The 13,638-nt window shown below is 41.3% G+C and overlaps 2 protein-coding genes across 2 annotated transcripts; both read right to left on the bottom strand.

The window, feature by feature from the left end:
* Positions 1-485: 485 nt before the first annotated feature.
* Positions 486-8,341, bottom strand: LOC308336088 (charged multivesicular body protein 4c-like). Its single transcript, XM_080793333.1, has 5 exons — positions 7,944-8,341; positions 3,703-3,880; positions 1,658-1,766; positions 1,092-1,218; positions 486-847 (listed from the first exon to the last, which is right to left on the bottom strand). The coding sequence occupies exons 1-5, from the start codon at positions 8,179-8,181 to the stop codon at positions 783-785; spliced, it is 717 nt and encodes a 238-aa protein (XP_080649459.1). The 5' UTR covers positions 8,182-8,341; the 3' UTR covers positions 486-782.
* Positions 8,342-8,892: 551 nt separating this feature from the next.
* LOC308336084 (charged multivesicular body protein 4c-like) lies at positions 8,893-12,484 on the bottom strand (the record flags this gene model as incomplete). The annotated part of the gene is made up of 5 exons (XM_080793329.1): positions 8,893-9,062; positions 9,647-9,773; positions 9,946-10,054; positions 11,653-11,830; positions 12,298-12,484. The coding sequence occupies 5 exons, from the start codon at positions 12,482-12,484 to the stop codon at positions 8,998-9,000; spliced, it is 666 nt and encodes a 221-aa protein (XP_080649455.1). The 3' UTR covers positions 8,893-8,997.
* Between the last annotated feature and the right edge of the window lie 1,154 nt (positions 12,485-13,638).

The following is a 13,638-nucleotide window of genomic DNA, read 5'->3' as shown; positions in this document are numbered from 1 at the left end:
GGATGTAAGAATTGAGGAGACCTAGGATGTCGGTGGGAGGGGTGGGAGAGTCGAGGATGAAAATGATTTCTGTCTTGCTAGCGTTAAGATTGAGAACATTTGAGGCCATCAGGCAGTCCTGTAATAACTTTAATGGATTATAATCAATATTATTTTAGTTTGGCTTGAGTGAAAGAGGTAAATATATTTGAATATCATCAGCGGAATGAGATGTTGTGTTTAGTTATGATAAACCCTAGGGGCAATATGTACAGTAAAAACAGGATCGGGCCCAGGATCGAGAAAAAAATAAAGCTTGTATATCTGCTATTTTTGAGAACCACTTATCTAAACCAAAGTTCTAATGGGTTATTTTTTTAAACGTATCTTGCTAACTTGCTATAACTAAAATCTGAAACAACTGCATGCTTTCCTGGTTGGAATAGGTTAAAAGATAAAGGAATAAACAGATCAAAATTAAAAAAATATATAGACCTACATAGCTTTTTTCTTTTTTTTAATGACTAACATCTTTGTTAAACATGAATCATCAATCATATTAAAATATCACCCATGTCTTCATAAGGATTAGAATGACTGCTAGTAACATTTGAGGATGATGAAACAAACAATGGGAAGAACAAAATAGCATAGATAGAGCCTGATTCCTTCATGCATTCCCAGGCCTAACACAGAACAAGACACATGACAGTATGTGTGCATAAAAAGACGTAAGAAAAAAAAATAAGTACTTCATATTTCCAATCAAAATAGCTAATACAAAATGTGCGCTGTATCAGTTCTTAAGTTGCCCAGGCAGCGAGCATTTGCATGTCATCGTCATCTTCAACCACCTTCTTCTTGGATGCTGAAAATGGAGGAGGCACAATTACATCATATTATATACAATTGTTTATACACCATTGATTGTGCGTAATATATGGTAGGAAATCAGTTGCAAGTGGTTATGAGTGACAATGGCTGCCAATTTTGTTGATATTTAAAACTAGCCATTTCTAATGGCTAATGTTCCACAGAATATGGATGGCGGGGTTCAAAAAGAAATGTCAACCTTTTGTTTAAGTTGAAAAGTGAAATTGTGTAATACTTACATGCACGCTGACTCGGTCGTGTGGAGGGGAGTTGGGAGGAGTGTGCACTGGGCAGCCTGCCCCTGTTCTTCATGCTCTCCTCAAACTCCTCCTGTTCCAACTCTGCTAGCTCTGCCAACAGCTCATCCTAAAAAAAAAGAAAAGAATGAGCAGAAAGCCACAAGTTAATACTTTCTCAGATGCATTCTATGATTATAAATCAGTAACATGACATGTGTCATAGTAGGATCTGTGGTAACAAATAGATTTACAAAGAAAGGAGGAAAAACATAGATATGGGATTAATTCTGATCAATGACTAAAAATCACACACGTGTGAACTGAGTGGTGCAATTTCCCCCCCCCCCCCCCCCCCCCCCCCCCTCTCTCTCTCTCTCTCTCTCTCTCTCTCTCTCTCTCTCTCTCATTACACAGCACTACCCCTCCCTCTGTTTCTGCCGCCCCCTACTGGTATAAATCAGTATATACTCAGGCTCATGTACACATGTACACAGGTACACACACACGTAGGTACATGGACATTGCTGATTGTAGGAGTGGTTGCACCACTCAAAAAATGTCATTACCTCATCAAATGTCTCGCCGAAAGGTCGGGAGATTGCATCATTGATCTCCTGAGCCACGTCCTGTTGCTCTGTGATATCCAGCATGAGGGAGTCTATCTTATCAATGTCCCTGAGAAAGAGACAGAGTAGAGAGTGAGTGGTAAGAACACACCGTTACTAATACATGCATTTTGGCTTCAAAGCAGGCACATACAGTTAACCACGATATCAGATAACACAGGTATCATAACCAGGAAATTAAATTAGTTGATGTGGCATATGCGTTCCATACAGTACTAGAGTTTTGGATGCGGAACTGGAGGAACTGAATCCAACATTAAGGAACCAGAATGGGTTGGAAGTTGGAACAAACTTCATGTCTGTATTAATTATAATACCGGTGGTTCTCAAAAGTAAAGGACCACCATAACTCTGAGAGTGTACAAATGGAGTTACAGTCCCGTAAGTTTTCATTTGGAATCCCCTATCCTATAGGGAGAGCATATGTATATGCATTTTATCAATGAAAATGTCAGCTTATCCAGTCATCTCAATTCTCCAAACATCTGGCCAGCTCGTTTGTGCTTTCGGCATCTTTCTTTAGCACAACCCCACTAGGTGTGGGGATGTCCTTGTGATTGACGGCATGCCTGTGTGTTGGTTTCCACAGTACGAGCTTGCTGGCAGGGAGTTTATGGTGTTGAAGGCCAGCTAGTGTCATTCTCCTGATTGGCATCTTCTCTGATACAATTGATAAGTGTCCAGGAGTCAGACAGACGTAAATCAGAACGGACTCAGAAAAGAAACAGATGCTGCACACGACTACACAATTCTTAGATCGTATGAACCACTTTGTAGGAGCCAAAATATACATTTTGTTTGTTGTTTATTCTATTTGTTTATTTTTTCCCATGCTTGGGTTTTCGATGTGCCACAGCCCTTACTTGATTGATGAGCTCCTGCTGTGTGTCTGCTAATCATGGTACTTATGTCAGCTGTGTGTCTGGGCAGTGGCATTCAGTGAGAGAATGGGGGTGAGCTCTAGGCTCAATATTTTCTGTTGACCGTTTAGTCGTTTAGTCGTTTATAAGTATACCTACGTTTTCATTTATCAACATCTTCAGTACATTCTTTTTGGACCTTGTTTATTTGACAATAAATCAACTTAACTATAATAAGAACTTTTCTGGATTTGATTGAAACGCGTCACACAGTTCCTGCCGACAGCTCAGCCTCATAGCAATACTTCTATTTGAATTGATGGGAAGAAGTAGTCGCTACAACACACTTGATCCGTACATATAGCCTAGAGTGAAGTAAATGGTAGCAGCACCAGAGTTCTTGTGCACGCCATTAGTAGGCAGTAGACTACTAAAATATATTTTTTAAACATTTTAAAATGGAAGTCAGTTGTCTGATCACAAACAGTTACCAATTTTTGCCTATCACACCTAGTCATGTGGCGAAAAGATTTCACGTCAGTCGTATGTCTTGACTTCAAATCAACATCACAATTATTCTAAACTTTTGCTTCGATTACGATTGAGTTCGTTGATTATTTGGAAGGAGGTAGCCATTATTTTGGTAAAGGATTCATTGGCCCTGCACCCACTGTCGACATGCGTTTAAATAAGTATATGCTCCTTAGTTGATTATTTTAAAACATATATATCCAAAACAATCAGCCCCGTCTGAAGTGAGTGGTGCTGTACTGTATTTGTATTTGTACTGTACTGTACTGTACTGTACTGTACTGTACTGTACTGTACTGTACTGTACTGTACTGTACTGTACTGTACTGTACTGTACTAGCTCTCCTCCCTGGCCTGTGTGTCTGTGTGTTAGGCTGCACAACAGTGACACTTGGTGGTGACAATATGCTATTTCCGTGCTCGGACACAGACACACAGACACACAGACACACACACACACACACACACACACACACACACACACACACTGTAGCTGTCTATAGGAGTGGTTGCACCACACAAAAACTACAATATAAGTCTGTTACTGAATCTAAATATATATACATTTTTATTGCCCAGTCGTACTTGGCCTACATTTTTTGGTGGACTTCCTTCATAGCCTTGGCAGCGAAGCCCATGTTCTTCAGAACCTCAGTGTTGGTGCTGGAATTCTCCAGTGCTTCTCTCTGGAACTCAATGGTGGAGAGGGTCCCGTCAATCTGGGTGAGCTGCTGCTCGAAACGCTTCTTCCTCTTCAGGGCCTGCAGAGCAGCTGAAACACCACAAAAACATTACATTACACAACAACAACAAAATGTTTGCCTTTTAGTTAGTTTGAAATTAAATCAACCGCACAATTATTTGTCATAATCTGCCCTGTGCAATTTTGGACTACAGGGTAGCGGTAGTTGGGCTTGACATTGACTTTTTGAGGCATTCACTTGCCATTCACTTGTCCGGGCACAAAAAAACTGTAAGTTGGGTTTTGGTGAATACATGTTTGAATATTCTCAGGTTACAAGTGAATAGCCCTAGAATGTCTGATCTTAAATACATTTTATGTATTCCAATTTCACAGCCATAGATAGGTCCTATTCACACACGGGTAGCAGACTGACCTAGTCGGCCTTTAAACTTGTAGCACTGCGTGTGCACTCACCCAATAATTAATTCCTAAGACTTGGAGTAGTTTTGGGGAATAGTTTCATATTAATTAGAAAGTTCTGGCAGAAAACGTGTATTTTTTTACTGTAAAATATCTGTTGTACACGGATGACATTCTCTCTGGTGAGGGGCCCGGAATGACTGTAGGACTGAACATATCAAACTTCCTTTATGCCTCGTACACACTCCCCGATATTTGCTCCGATTATGCTGTCGGGGAGCATTTCTGGCGCTTGGCGAAAAAACCTCGATCTGATGCAAGATCATACTTTGATCGCCGAGTTTTTACGGCCTGCATTACAGCCAATGAGAGCACACTGCTCACAGCACTGCTGTCTATCTGATCAGATGATAAGATTCTTCATTCCGTCGGTAAATCCCAGTGTCGTACATATTGGTATATTAGCCCAATAGCCGCATTTCACTTGAATAATGTTGATAAAACCTCATCAGAATCAACAGTGCAGAGCAAACTTTTGAACCTTGTGCGCTGTGTGTAACCTGTGTGTATGCGCGGAGAGTTATTTAATGAAACTCAAGATTATAACGTCCTGTCTCGCTATAGCGCAGCGCTATCAAAAACATGTTGCCCTGTGTAGCCTGGCTATTCCTGTGTGTGGCGTGCACACAAAGAGAGAGAGAGATGCGCCCTGTGTGGGTCCCGTCTCGTGCTTGTATCACGGCATCCTGCGTGAGATGTCAACATGAATTGGAATAAAAAACAAATGATATAGCCTATATGTATCGGGTCTGGATCGCATCTTGGTGAACTCTTGCCGTGTGTAATGCCTAGTCAGCGATCAATCGTTTAGTGTGAAAGCCACAAAGATAATATGACAGCCGATTTTTTTTTTTAAGACTCCTGTAGCGTGAAATACATAAACTGATGACTTGCAGAGTCCTACAGTGTGTAGGGGCTATTATGAAGCACAAATGTATGAGGCACACAAAATAGGTGGTGTGATCAATTACCCCAAGGCCCACACCAATCGCAACACACCTGTCAATTGTGTGCCACATACGTTTGTGCTTTCCAAACACTGTTCCTTGTCCAGCTTTTCCTCTTGGAAAAGTGGCTATATTATACTTAACACACGTTTTCTGCCAGAACTCTCAAATGGATATGAAACTAGAAGACAATATCTGACTCCAATCTTGGGAATTAAATACTGAGTTAGTTTTAAGAACTACTCACGCAGTTTGTACTGCGTGTGTAGTTTAAACAACGACGTGGTCAATCTGCTGTCTGTGACCGATCTATGGCTGTGTATTTGGAACACATGAAATGTATGTAAGATCACAGACATTCTAGCGCCATTAACAATATTGGGAAGGTGATTATTAGGAAAGCCAGACAATAGTGAAATCAAGAGTAACTTGTCCAACGGACAAGTAAAATTGTAATGCACTTGTCCGGAAAGATTTATTACTTGTCCCGGACAAGCGGAAAAGCCATAATGTCAAGCCCTGCCTGCGGTAGCATAAGCTAGAACACTGCTTCCCAAACAGTAGGTCAGGACCCATTTGTGAGTCGCGGATGAATTTCCATGGGTTGCGTGTGAATTTAAGAACGAAGAAAAAACATTGCATGGATGCACCTGGGACGTATCCTCAGTGATGTATCTCAAGGTCATCTGGGTTTCGGGTCTCGCAACATCATAACCCTTACTCAGGTGACCCAGCCGGGGTGATCAAGTCCTGACTTACGTCCCAGTACTAGCAACCGATCAGTCCCATTAGGGAAAGACCAGGGCCACACAGTCCGTCGCACCCGAACTACTCTGCCGGGACTGGGAGGTCTGGCATGTGGAAGGACTAGGGCTAGGCTCTGTGGGTTGACTCATGTCCAGGCCCCTCCTACTTCCTAATAGCAATATTACACTCGAGGGTGTTGTTTAACGTGATTATTGCCACTTCAGTGATGCTTGCGGAACGAGACGAAAGGGTTCCCCAATAGGCGGCCCGCGGGCCGGAGCGCCCCCTTGTGGCCCATGGAATAAAAAAAAAAATATATATATATATATATATATATATATATATATTTATTTTTTTAAGGGTCCCAGATATAAATGGCATTAAATTGGGGTCAGTAGCCTATGCATGTCAAACTGGGCATCCTTTTCAAATGGGGTCTTGCCCTGAAAATGAATTTTCAGGGCAAGACCTCGACCTCGCGCATGCAGACTCGGCCCCCAGCCTGGTACGCTAGTGAAAATATGGCCCTTGAGGAAAATGAATTGGGGAACCCTGCCCTACCGCATCACTGTCGTGGCAATAATCACGTTAAACAACACCCTCTCGTCATCTCGTGTAATATTGCTTAAATAATAACCAAAAACTTCAAAGTAACACACACACACATATATACACACACACACGCCCCTTTTCCATCGCCCGACTACTCTACCTAGCTGTAAATAACAAACATAATTCATGTTGGTGATTATATAAAAAGGTATTATCATATTAATTTATCATTGTTAAGTCATTGTTAGCTTTTCTGAAGTTTGGACATTGCTAGCCCTAGGGTCCCTAATCGGTTATTAAGCCCTCCATGGGATGCAGATGTACATACCCTCCGTTCACGGAGAGCGGCGCGCCGCTTGAGTGTTGGTGAGATGTTTCAAAGATGCATGACACGGCTATAGGAGACAACGGAAACGTGGGCGGAATCGCATTAACCACCGATGCCGTTAAGTATTTTTAATCTTTTTTTTAAGTTTTGGCTTCTCTGAAATTCTCTCTTCCTCACTTCCCATGTCCCGCCTCCCACGACACAACAGCATTATAAACATCATGCATGCACGCGGTCGGCCAATCAGAGGCAGTAACTAGGACGTGCAGCTAGCCAGTCAAGGCTCGGGAGGCGGTACAATGGGAAGTCAATAAGGAAGTCAAGGAATTGAGTAAGAGAGAATTTCAGAGAAGCCAAAACTTAAAAAAAAATACTTAACGGCATCGGCGGTTAATGCGATTTCGCCCACATTTGTTATGCATGTTATGCATCTTTAAAACATCTCACAAACACTCAAGCGGCGCGCCACTCTCTTTGAATGGAGGGTAGGCCTAGCTATGTACATCTGCATCCCATGGAGAGTGGCATAACCGATCAGGGACCCTAGGGTTAACTTACCTTCGTCCAAACTTCAGAAAAGGTAAACTAGGGTACCAATAACATGATGCCATTACAAAACATGGGCTACATGGAAAAATGTGTTTAATAAATCTAAATTAACTGCAGTTAGAAGGTCCAAAATTAACTTACTTAAGCAGTCACCGTCTCTGTCTCATGTTATTCTTTCTGAATTTGATAGCGTATAGAGAGAGATCGACTACTATACAATCAAATAAATCTGTATGCAAGATCATTTCAGAGGGAGGGAAATACTAAATTAACTGTTAACTGAATTCGCGGGGGAGAGTTGGTAAAGGGGGAGTCTTTTGGTTACTTTGGTATCCATGTGTGTGTGTGTGTGTGTGTGTGTGTGTGTGTGCGTGCGTGCGTGCGTGCGTGCGTTTTCTCGATTCTGACGATATCGCTCTCAGAATCGAAAAAAACTCTTGGGCTATAGCCTACACAATCTGTTGAAGGCTGTAGTGTTGTTGTTGTCTCTACGCTTTCAAATCTAACAAGCAGCACACACTGCAAAAGACAACACAGCCTGCCTTACCCCGTTTGTTTTTCATTCCATTCTTCTTGGCTACCATTATTTCTTGTTCTATTTTCTTCTCCAGGTAGTCCTGCTTCTTGGACAACATCTCCTCGGTTTCTCGCAGCCTGTGGATGGCCTCCTGTGGGGTCGGTCCCGTCCGCGACCGATGCTGTTTGGACCTCGAAGAACTACTGGATGAATGTGAATGTGAGCTGGAGGAGCTGCTCCCCTTGAACAATTTCGAGATTTTGCTCATTGTAAAGCCGTTTTTTGTTTTGGTACACACACTGCCCGGGTCTACAGCCGCATTCACTACTTTAGACTATAAGTTAAGTTCTACCGTCCAGCGTAGCAGCGTCAAAAACTTTGGTCGGTATCTCGGTAAGAAGTTGATCTTCCTGCCCAACGGCTTTCTACCTGCATTCAAAAGCAGACAGCCAGTGAACTTTCACAGAAAATTCATACCACCTGCATGACGTCACGCTACGTGCCTTGAAGACCGACGCCCTCTGAACCAGCTCTGAGTCTGAACCTCCTCCAGGTGACATCTCTGCTACTCTGTGCTACAGAGCCATATCCATATGCAACAAACTTGGTTTATAAAACAATACATCAATAGGATAGGGATAAATATTTAAATCTGGTTCTGGCCCTCCTGCCTTTTGTATATCTGTTTGATATACCACAACATGTAATGAAAAAAAAGGACACCAAACAATAGACCGCAGACATTTTACATGAACAAATGACACTAGGGGGCAGCATATCACTGTGCTCACTCACTTCAACTGTGACCATGGGGAAATGTAATGCACAAATAAATTAATATCAATTAAACTATACAACATTATCTTAGCAATGAGCAAACAAACATGAAACAAACAATGGGAAGAAGAAAATAGCATAGATAGAGCCATATATTGAATCCTTCATGCATTCCTGGGCCTACCACAGAACAAGACACATGACAGTATGTGTGCATAAAAAAGAAAGTACTTCATATTTACCATCAAAATAGCTAATAATACAAAATGTGTGCTGTATCAATCTGAATCAATTCACATTATTGTACTTAAGTTGCCCAGGAAGCGAGCATTTGCATGTCATCGTCATCTTCGACCACCTTCTTCTTGGATGCTGCAAATGGAGGAGGCACAATGCACATGCATGAAGTGAATGGCATATCGAGTGGCAAAGTGAGTGGCAAAGTGAGTTAAATGTTGTTTAACGTCATTTAATGCAATCAGATTTCTGTTTGGATGTATGGGCTGTCAACTTAAGACATATTTGTTTTTGCCACTCAGTAGGCGTTCCCGCATAACTTCCGGGTATGATGATGATGTCACACGCATACTCTCTATTACTGTACATCATATTATATACAATTGTTTATACACTATTGTTTGGGCATAATATTATATGGTAGGAAATCATTATCATTGGTTATGAGTGACAATGGCTGCCAATTTAGTTGACATTTAAAACTAGCCATTTCTAAGGGCTCACACTATTCCATTCAACCCTCTAGTCTAGACTTAGTAAACTGGACCCGAGTTGGCTCTGTACATCGGCCACTTTTTTCCATCTACAAAAACTATGACGTGCAAGCTTGAGTAGATCTCCTTTTCTTGGGCTAATGTTCCACAGAATCCACACAGAATATGGATGGTTCAAATTGTTGTTTTTTTTTAAGTTGAAAAGTGAAATTGTGTAATACTTACATGCACGCTGACTCGGTCGTGTGGAGGGGAGTTTGGAGGAGTGCTCACTAGGCAGCCTGCCCCTGTTCTTCATGCTCTCCTCAAACTCCTCCTGTTCCAACTCTGCTAGCTCTTCCAACAGCTCATCCTAAAAAAAAAGTTAATACTTTCTCAGATGCATTATGATGCATCTAATGATTATAGATCATTAACATGACATGTGCCATAGTAGGATCTGTGGTAACAAATGGATTTACAAAGAAAGGAGGAAAAACATAGATATGGGATTCATTTTGATTAATGACTTGAAATGTCATTACCTCATCAAATGTCTCGCCGAAAGGTCGGGTGATTGCATCACTGATCTCCTGAGCCACTTCCTGTTGCTCTGTGATATCCTCTCTGATGGATTCTATCTTATCAATGTCCCTGAGAAAGAGAGAGTAGAGAGTGAGTGGTAAGAACACACTGTTACTAATACATGCGTTTTGTCTTCAAAGCAGGCACATAGAGTTAACCATATAGTTAACTATATAGAAGTGTCTATTTGTACGTCTCTAAATGTTTTGATGCATTGAACATGGTGGACCCTCTTGTAAACAAGTGTAATGCTTAATTGGGTCGTCCACTCACAGTTAACAGTCTTTGTATTGAGTTTGTGCTTGAAATGTACTGTAATTCTGCAAACTGTTAATAAATATTTAAATCAATCAATCAAACCATGATATCAGATCACACTGTAGCATATTAGGAAATTAATGTTCCATTATGCATTCCATACAGTACTAGAGTTGGGATCCGGAACCGGAGGAACTGAATCCAACATTAAGGAACCAGAATCGGTTGGAAACATTGGGAACCGACTTCATGTCTGTTATATAATTATAATACCGGTGGTTCTCAAAAGTAAAGGACCACCATAACTCTGAGAGTGTACAAATGGAGTTACAGTCCCGTAAGGTTTCATTTGGAACCCCCTATCCTATTAGCCTCGGCCCCATGAGGCTTACTCATCTGCAAAGAGAAAAGCCTGGGTACAACCTAAGGCAGAAACGGTATCGGCGGGTCGGAACATCCGTCAAATGTATTTCAAATTTGTAAAGCGTCAACGTCATTTCCTTGAGCGGTACTTCCGCCCAAATCCTGCAACTGCCGACAAAAACAAATTATACCGTCTACAGAGTAGGTCTTGCCCAGCGTTAGCCATGGTTCACATGACGCTCGTGGTTACTTCACGAGCATGGCTTAACTTCCACCTGTGTTACGCGATCGCTACATTTACTGTGAAAACGTGTACATAAACATTCAGATTTCAAATATAAAGTACTCAACACGTGGGCCACGGGTGTTAGAAATGTGCTTATTAGCATTTATGCATATTGCGTTGTTTAATAAAAGGCATTTTTATCCGAGCTGTTTTTTTGCCATAGGCTTTCAACCATGCGCCCCTATCGGTGGGGAAGGAGTGTTGCACTCTGAAACACTGGGTGTGTTCGATATAGGCATGCTGACCGGACTGCCAATACAAACTAATAGGTGAGTTTTCCGAACACACCCCGTTTGAAAAAAATAGCCGGGGCGCTCGGATAAAAATGCCTTTTTATTAAACAACGTGGAATGCAGCAATGATCGACAAGCTCACAACACGCTATCAATTTTTGCCTATCACACCTAGTCATGTGGTGAAAAGATAGTCGTATGTTTGACTTCAAATCAACATCACAATTATTTTAAACTTTTGCCTCGATTACGATTAATGAATGTCTCATAAAAAAAGGAAAATTGTAGCAGATCTATGAGCTCACAACGCGATGCATTGTAAACTTGTACAGCGGCTATTTTCACAATTTGTACTATTTTCACCACTGTACAAAAATGGTGGTTAATCAAAGATCTAAGACTAATTGAGTTAGTTTATTATTTAAAAAAGAATCCAAAAAAACTATAATATAAGTCTGTTATTGAATCTAAATATTATTTAATCTAAATATATATACATTTTTATTGCCCAGTGGTACTTAGCCTACATTTTTTGGTTGGCTTCCTTCATAGCCTTGGCAGCGAAGCCCATGTTCTTCAGAACCTCAGTGTTGGTGCTGGAATTCTCCAGTGCTTCTCTCTGGAACTCAATGGTGGAGAGGGTCCCGTCAATCTGGGTGAGCTGCTGCTCGAAACGCTTCTTCCTCTTCAGGGCCTGCAGAGAATCTGAAACACCACAAAAACATTACATTACACAAAAAATAAATGTTTGCCTTTTAGTTAGTTTGAAATCCAAATTAAATCAACCCCATGATTATTTGTCATAATCTGCCCTGTGCAATTTTGCTAACACTCAACAACTTCAATGCTTAGGTCAGGACTCGAAGGACCCATTTGTGGGTCACAGATCCATTTCCATGGGTTGCGAGTGAATATACCTTCATGTTTTTGTTTCCTAACGTTTGTCAATTATTCCAGGAAAGGCGAGATCCGGTATAGCGACCAACGACCAGGTCGCGACTAGTTTTTTAAAATTATTATTGCTTTTTCAATTAGTTTCACAAACAATTAAGACAACAAACGAAACTAAACTAGACAAGAAAATAATAAATACATTACACAACGAAATCTTTACAGAAAAGATAAAACAATACAGACAATACAATACAATAAAATAATAATAAAACGTATACCCCGTTTGTTTTTCATGCCATTCTTCTTGGCTACCATTATTTCTTCTTCTATTTTCTTCTCCAGGTAGGCCTGCTTCTTGGACAGCATCTCCTCGGTTTCTCGCAGCCTGTGGATTGCCTCCTGTGGGGTCGGACTCGATCCCGATCCCAACCGCGACCAATCGAACAATTTCGATATTTTGCTCATTGTAAAGCCGTTTTTTGTTTTGGTACACACACTGCCCGGGTCTACAGCTGCATTCACTACTTTTTAGACGATAAGCTAACCGCAGGGTCAAAACTTTGGTCGGTATCTCAGTAAGAAGTTGATCTTCCTGCCCGACGGCTTTCTACCCTCTATCCTTTTATTACTCTATGCTTTCTACCTGCATTCAAAAGCAGACATAGCCAGTGAACTTTCACACCACCTGCATGACGTAGGCCTACTCTACGTGCCTTGAAGACTGACGCCCTTTGAACCTCCAGGTGACATGTGACATCTCTGGTACTCTGTGCTACACAGAGCCATATACATCAAGACATGGCTCCATAGAGTAAGACATGGATCTGGTGCTACAAACCTGGTTTATGGCAGCACACGGCTGCCATCTTGTCAGCAAGGTGCTAACTAGGTGCAACTTCCCTATAGACAGACAGGAGACAGCCCATTAATCCAAACAGAAAAGTCTGAGACAGAGCAGATCAGAGGCAGGAACGTAGGGACGCGCAGATAGCCACTCTACACTGTAAATCCCTGGAACATGTGACGCGTTTAAACCTAAACACCATGTGTTTAATAATAAAATGCTGTTTAACTCAAAAACAAAGTGTTTAACTCAAACACCTCACGAGAACACCTAGTGTTCAAATTCTAAACACCTATATGACTGACTTTGATTGTAAAAACTAAACACGTTTATGTGTTTAAAAAGTGTTACAGGGATTAAACATGTTGTACTGTCTAGACACTGTGACACGTTTAAAAAGTGTTAAAAATTATGTGTTTAAAACTGTTTAAAACCTAAACGCTTGGGTTTAGTGTAGGTGCGGGAGGCGGTACAATGGGAAGTCAATAAGGAAGCAAGGAAGGAAGGAAGAGAGAATTTCAGGGCATCCAAAACGGTCAAACAAAGTTAAAAAATTAAAAATACTTAACGGCTTCTGCGCCAAATGAAAATTCTCTCACGTTTCTGTTGTCTCCTATAGCCGATATATGCTTCTTTTGAAACATCTCACCACCACCAAAAGGCCGCAGCACGGCCAGCACGGAGGGTACATCTGTATACCATATCGCGTGGAATAAATGCATAAGGACCCTACGTAAAGTAACATCCAAATTTCAGAAAACTTTACGGTGGGTGC

Source organism: Protomyctophum bolini, assembly GCF_963924005.1.
Source record: "Protomyctophum bolini genome assembly, chromosome: 21".
Taxonomy (NCBI): domain Eukaryota; kingdom Metazoa; phylum Chordata; class Actinopteri; order Myctophiformes; family Myctophidae; genus Protomyctophum; species Protomyctophum bolini.
Note: the sequence above shows the minus strand (reverse complement) of the source record. Positions and strands in the feature narration are given on the sequence as shown.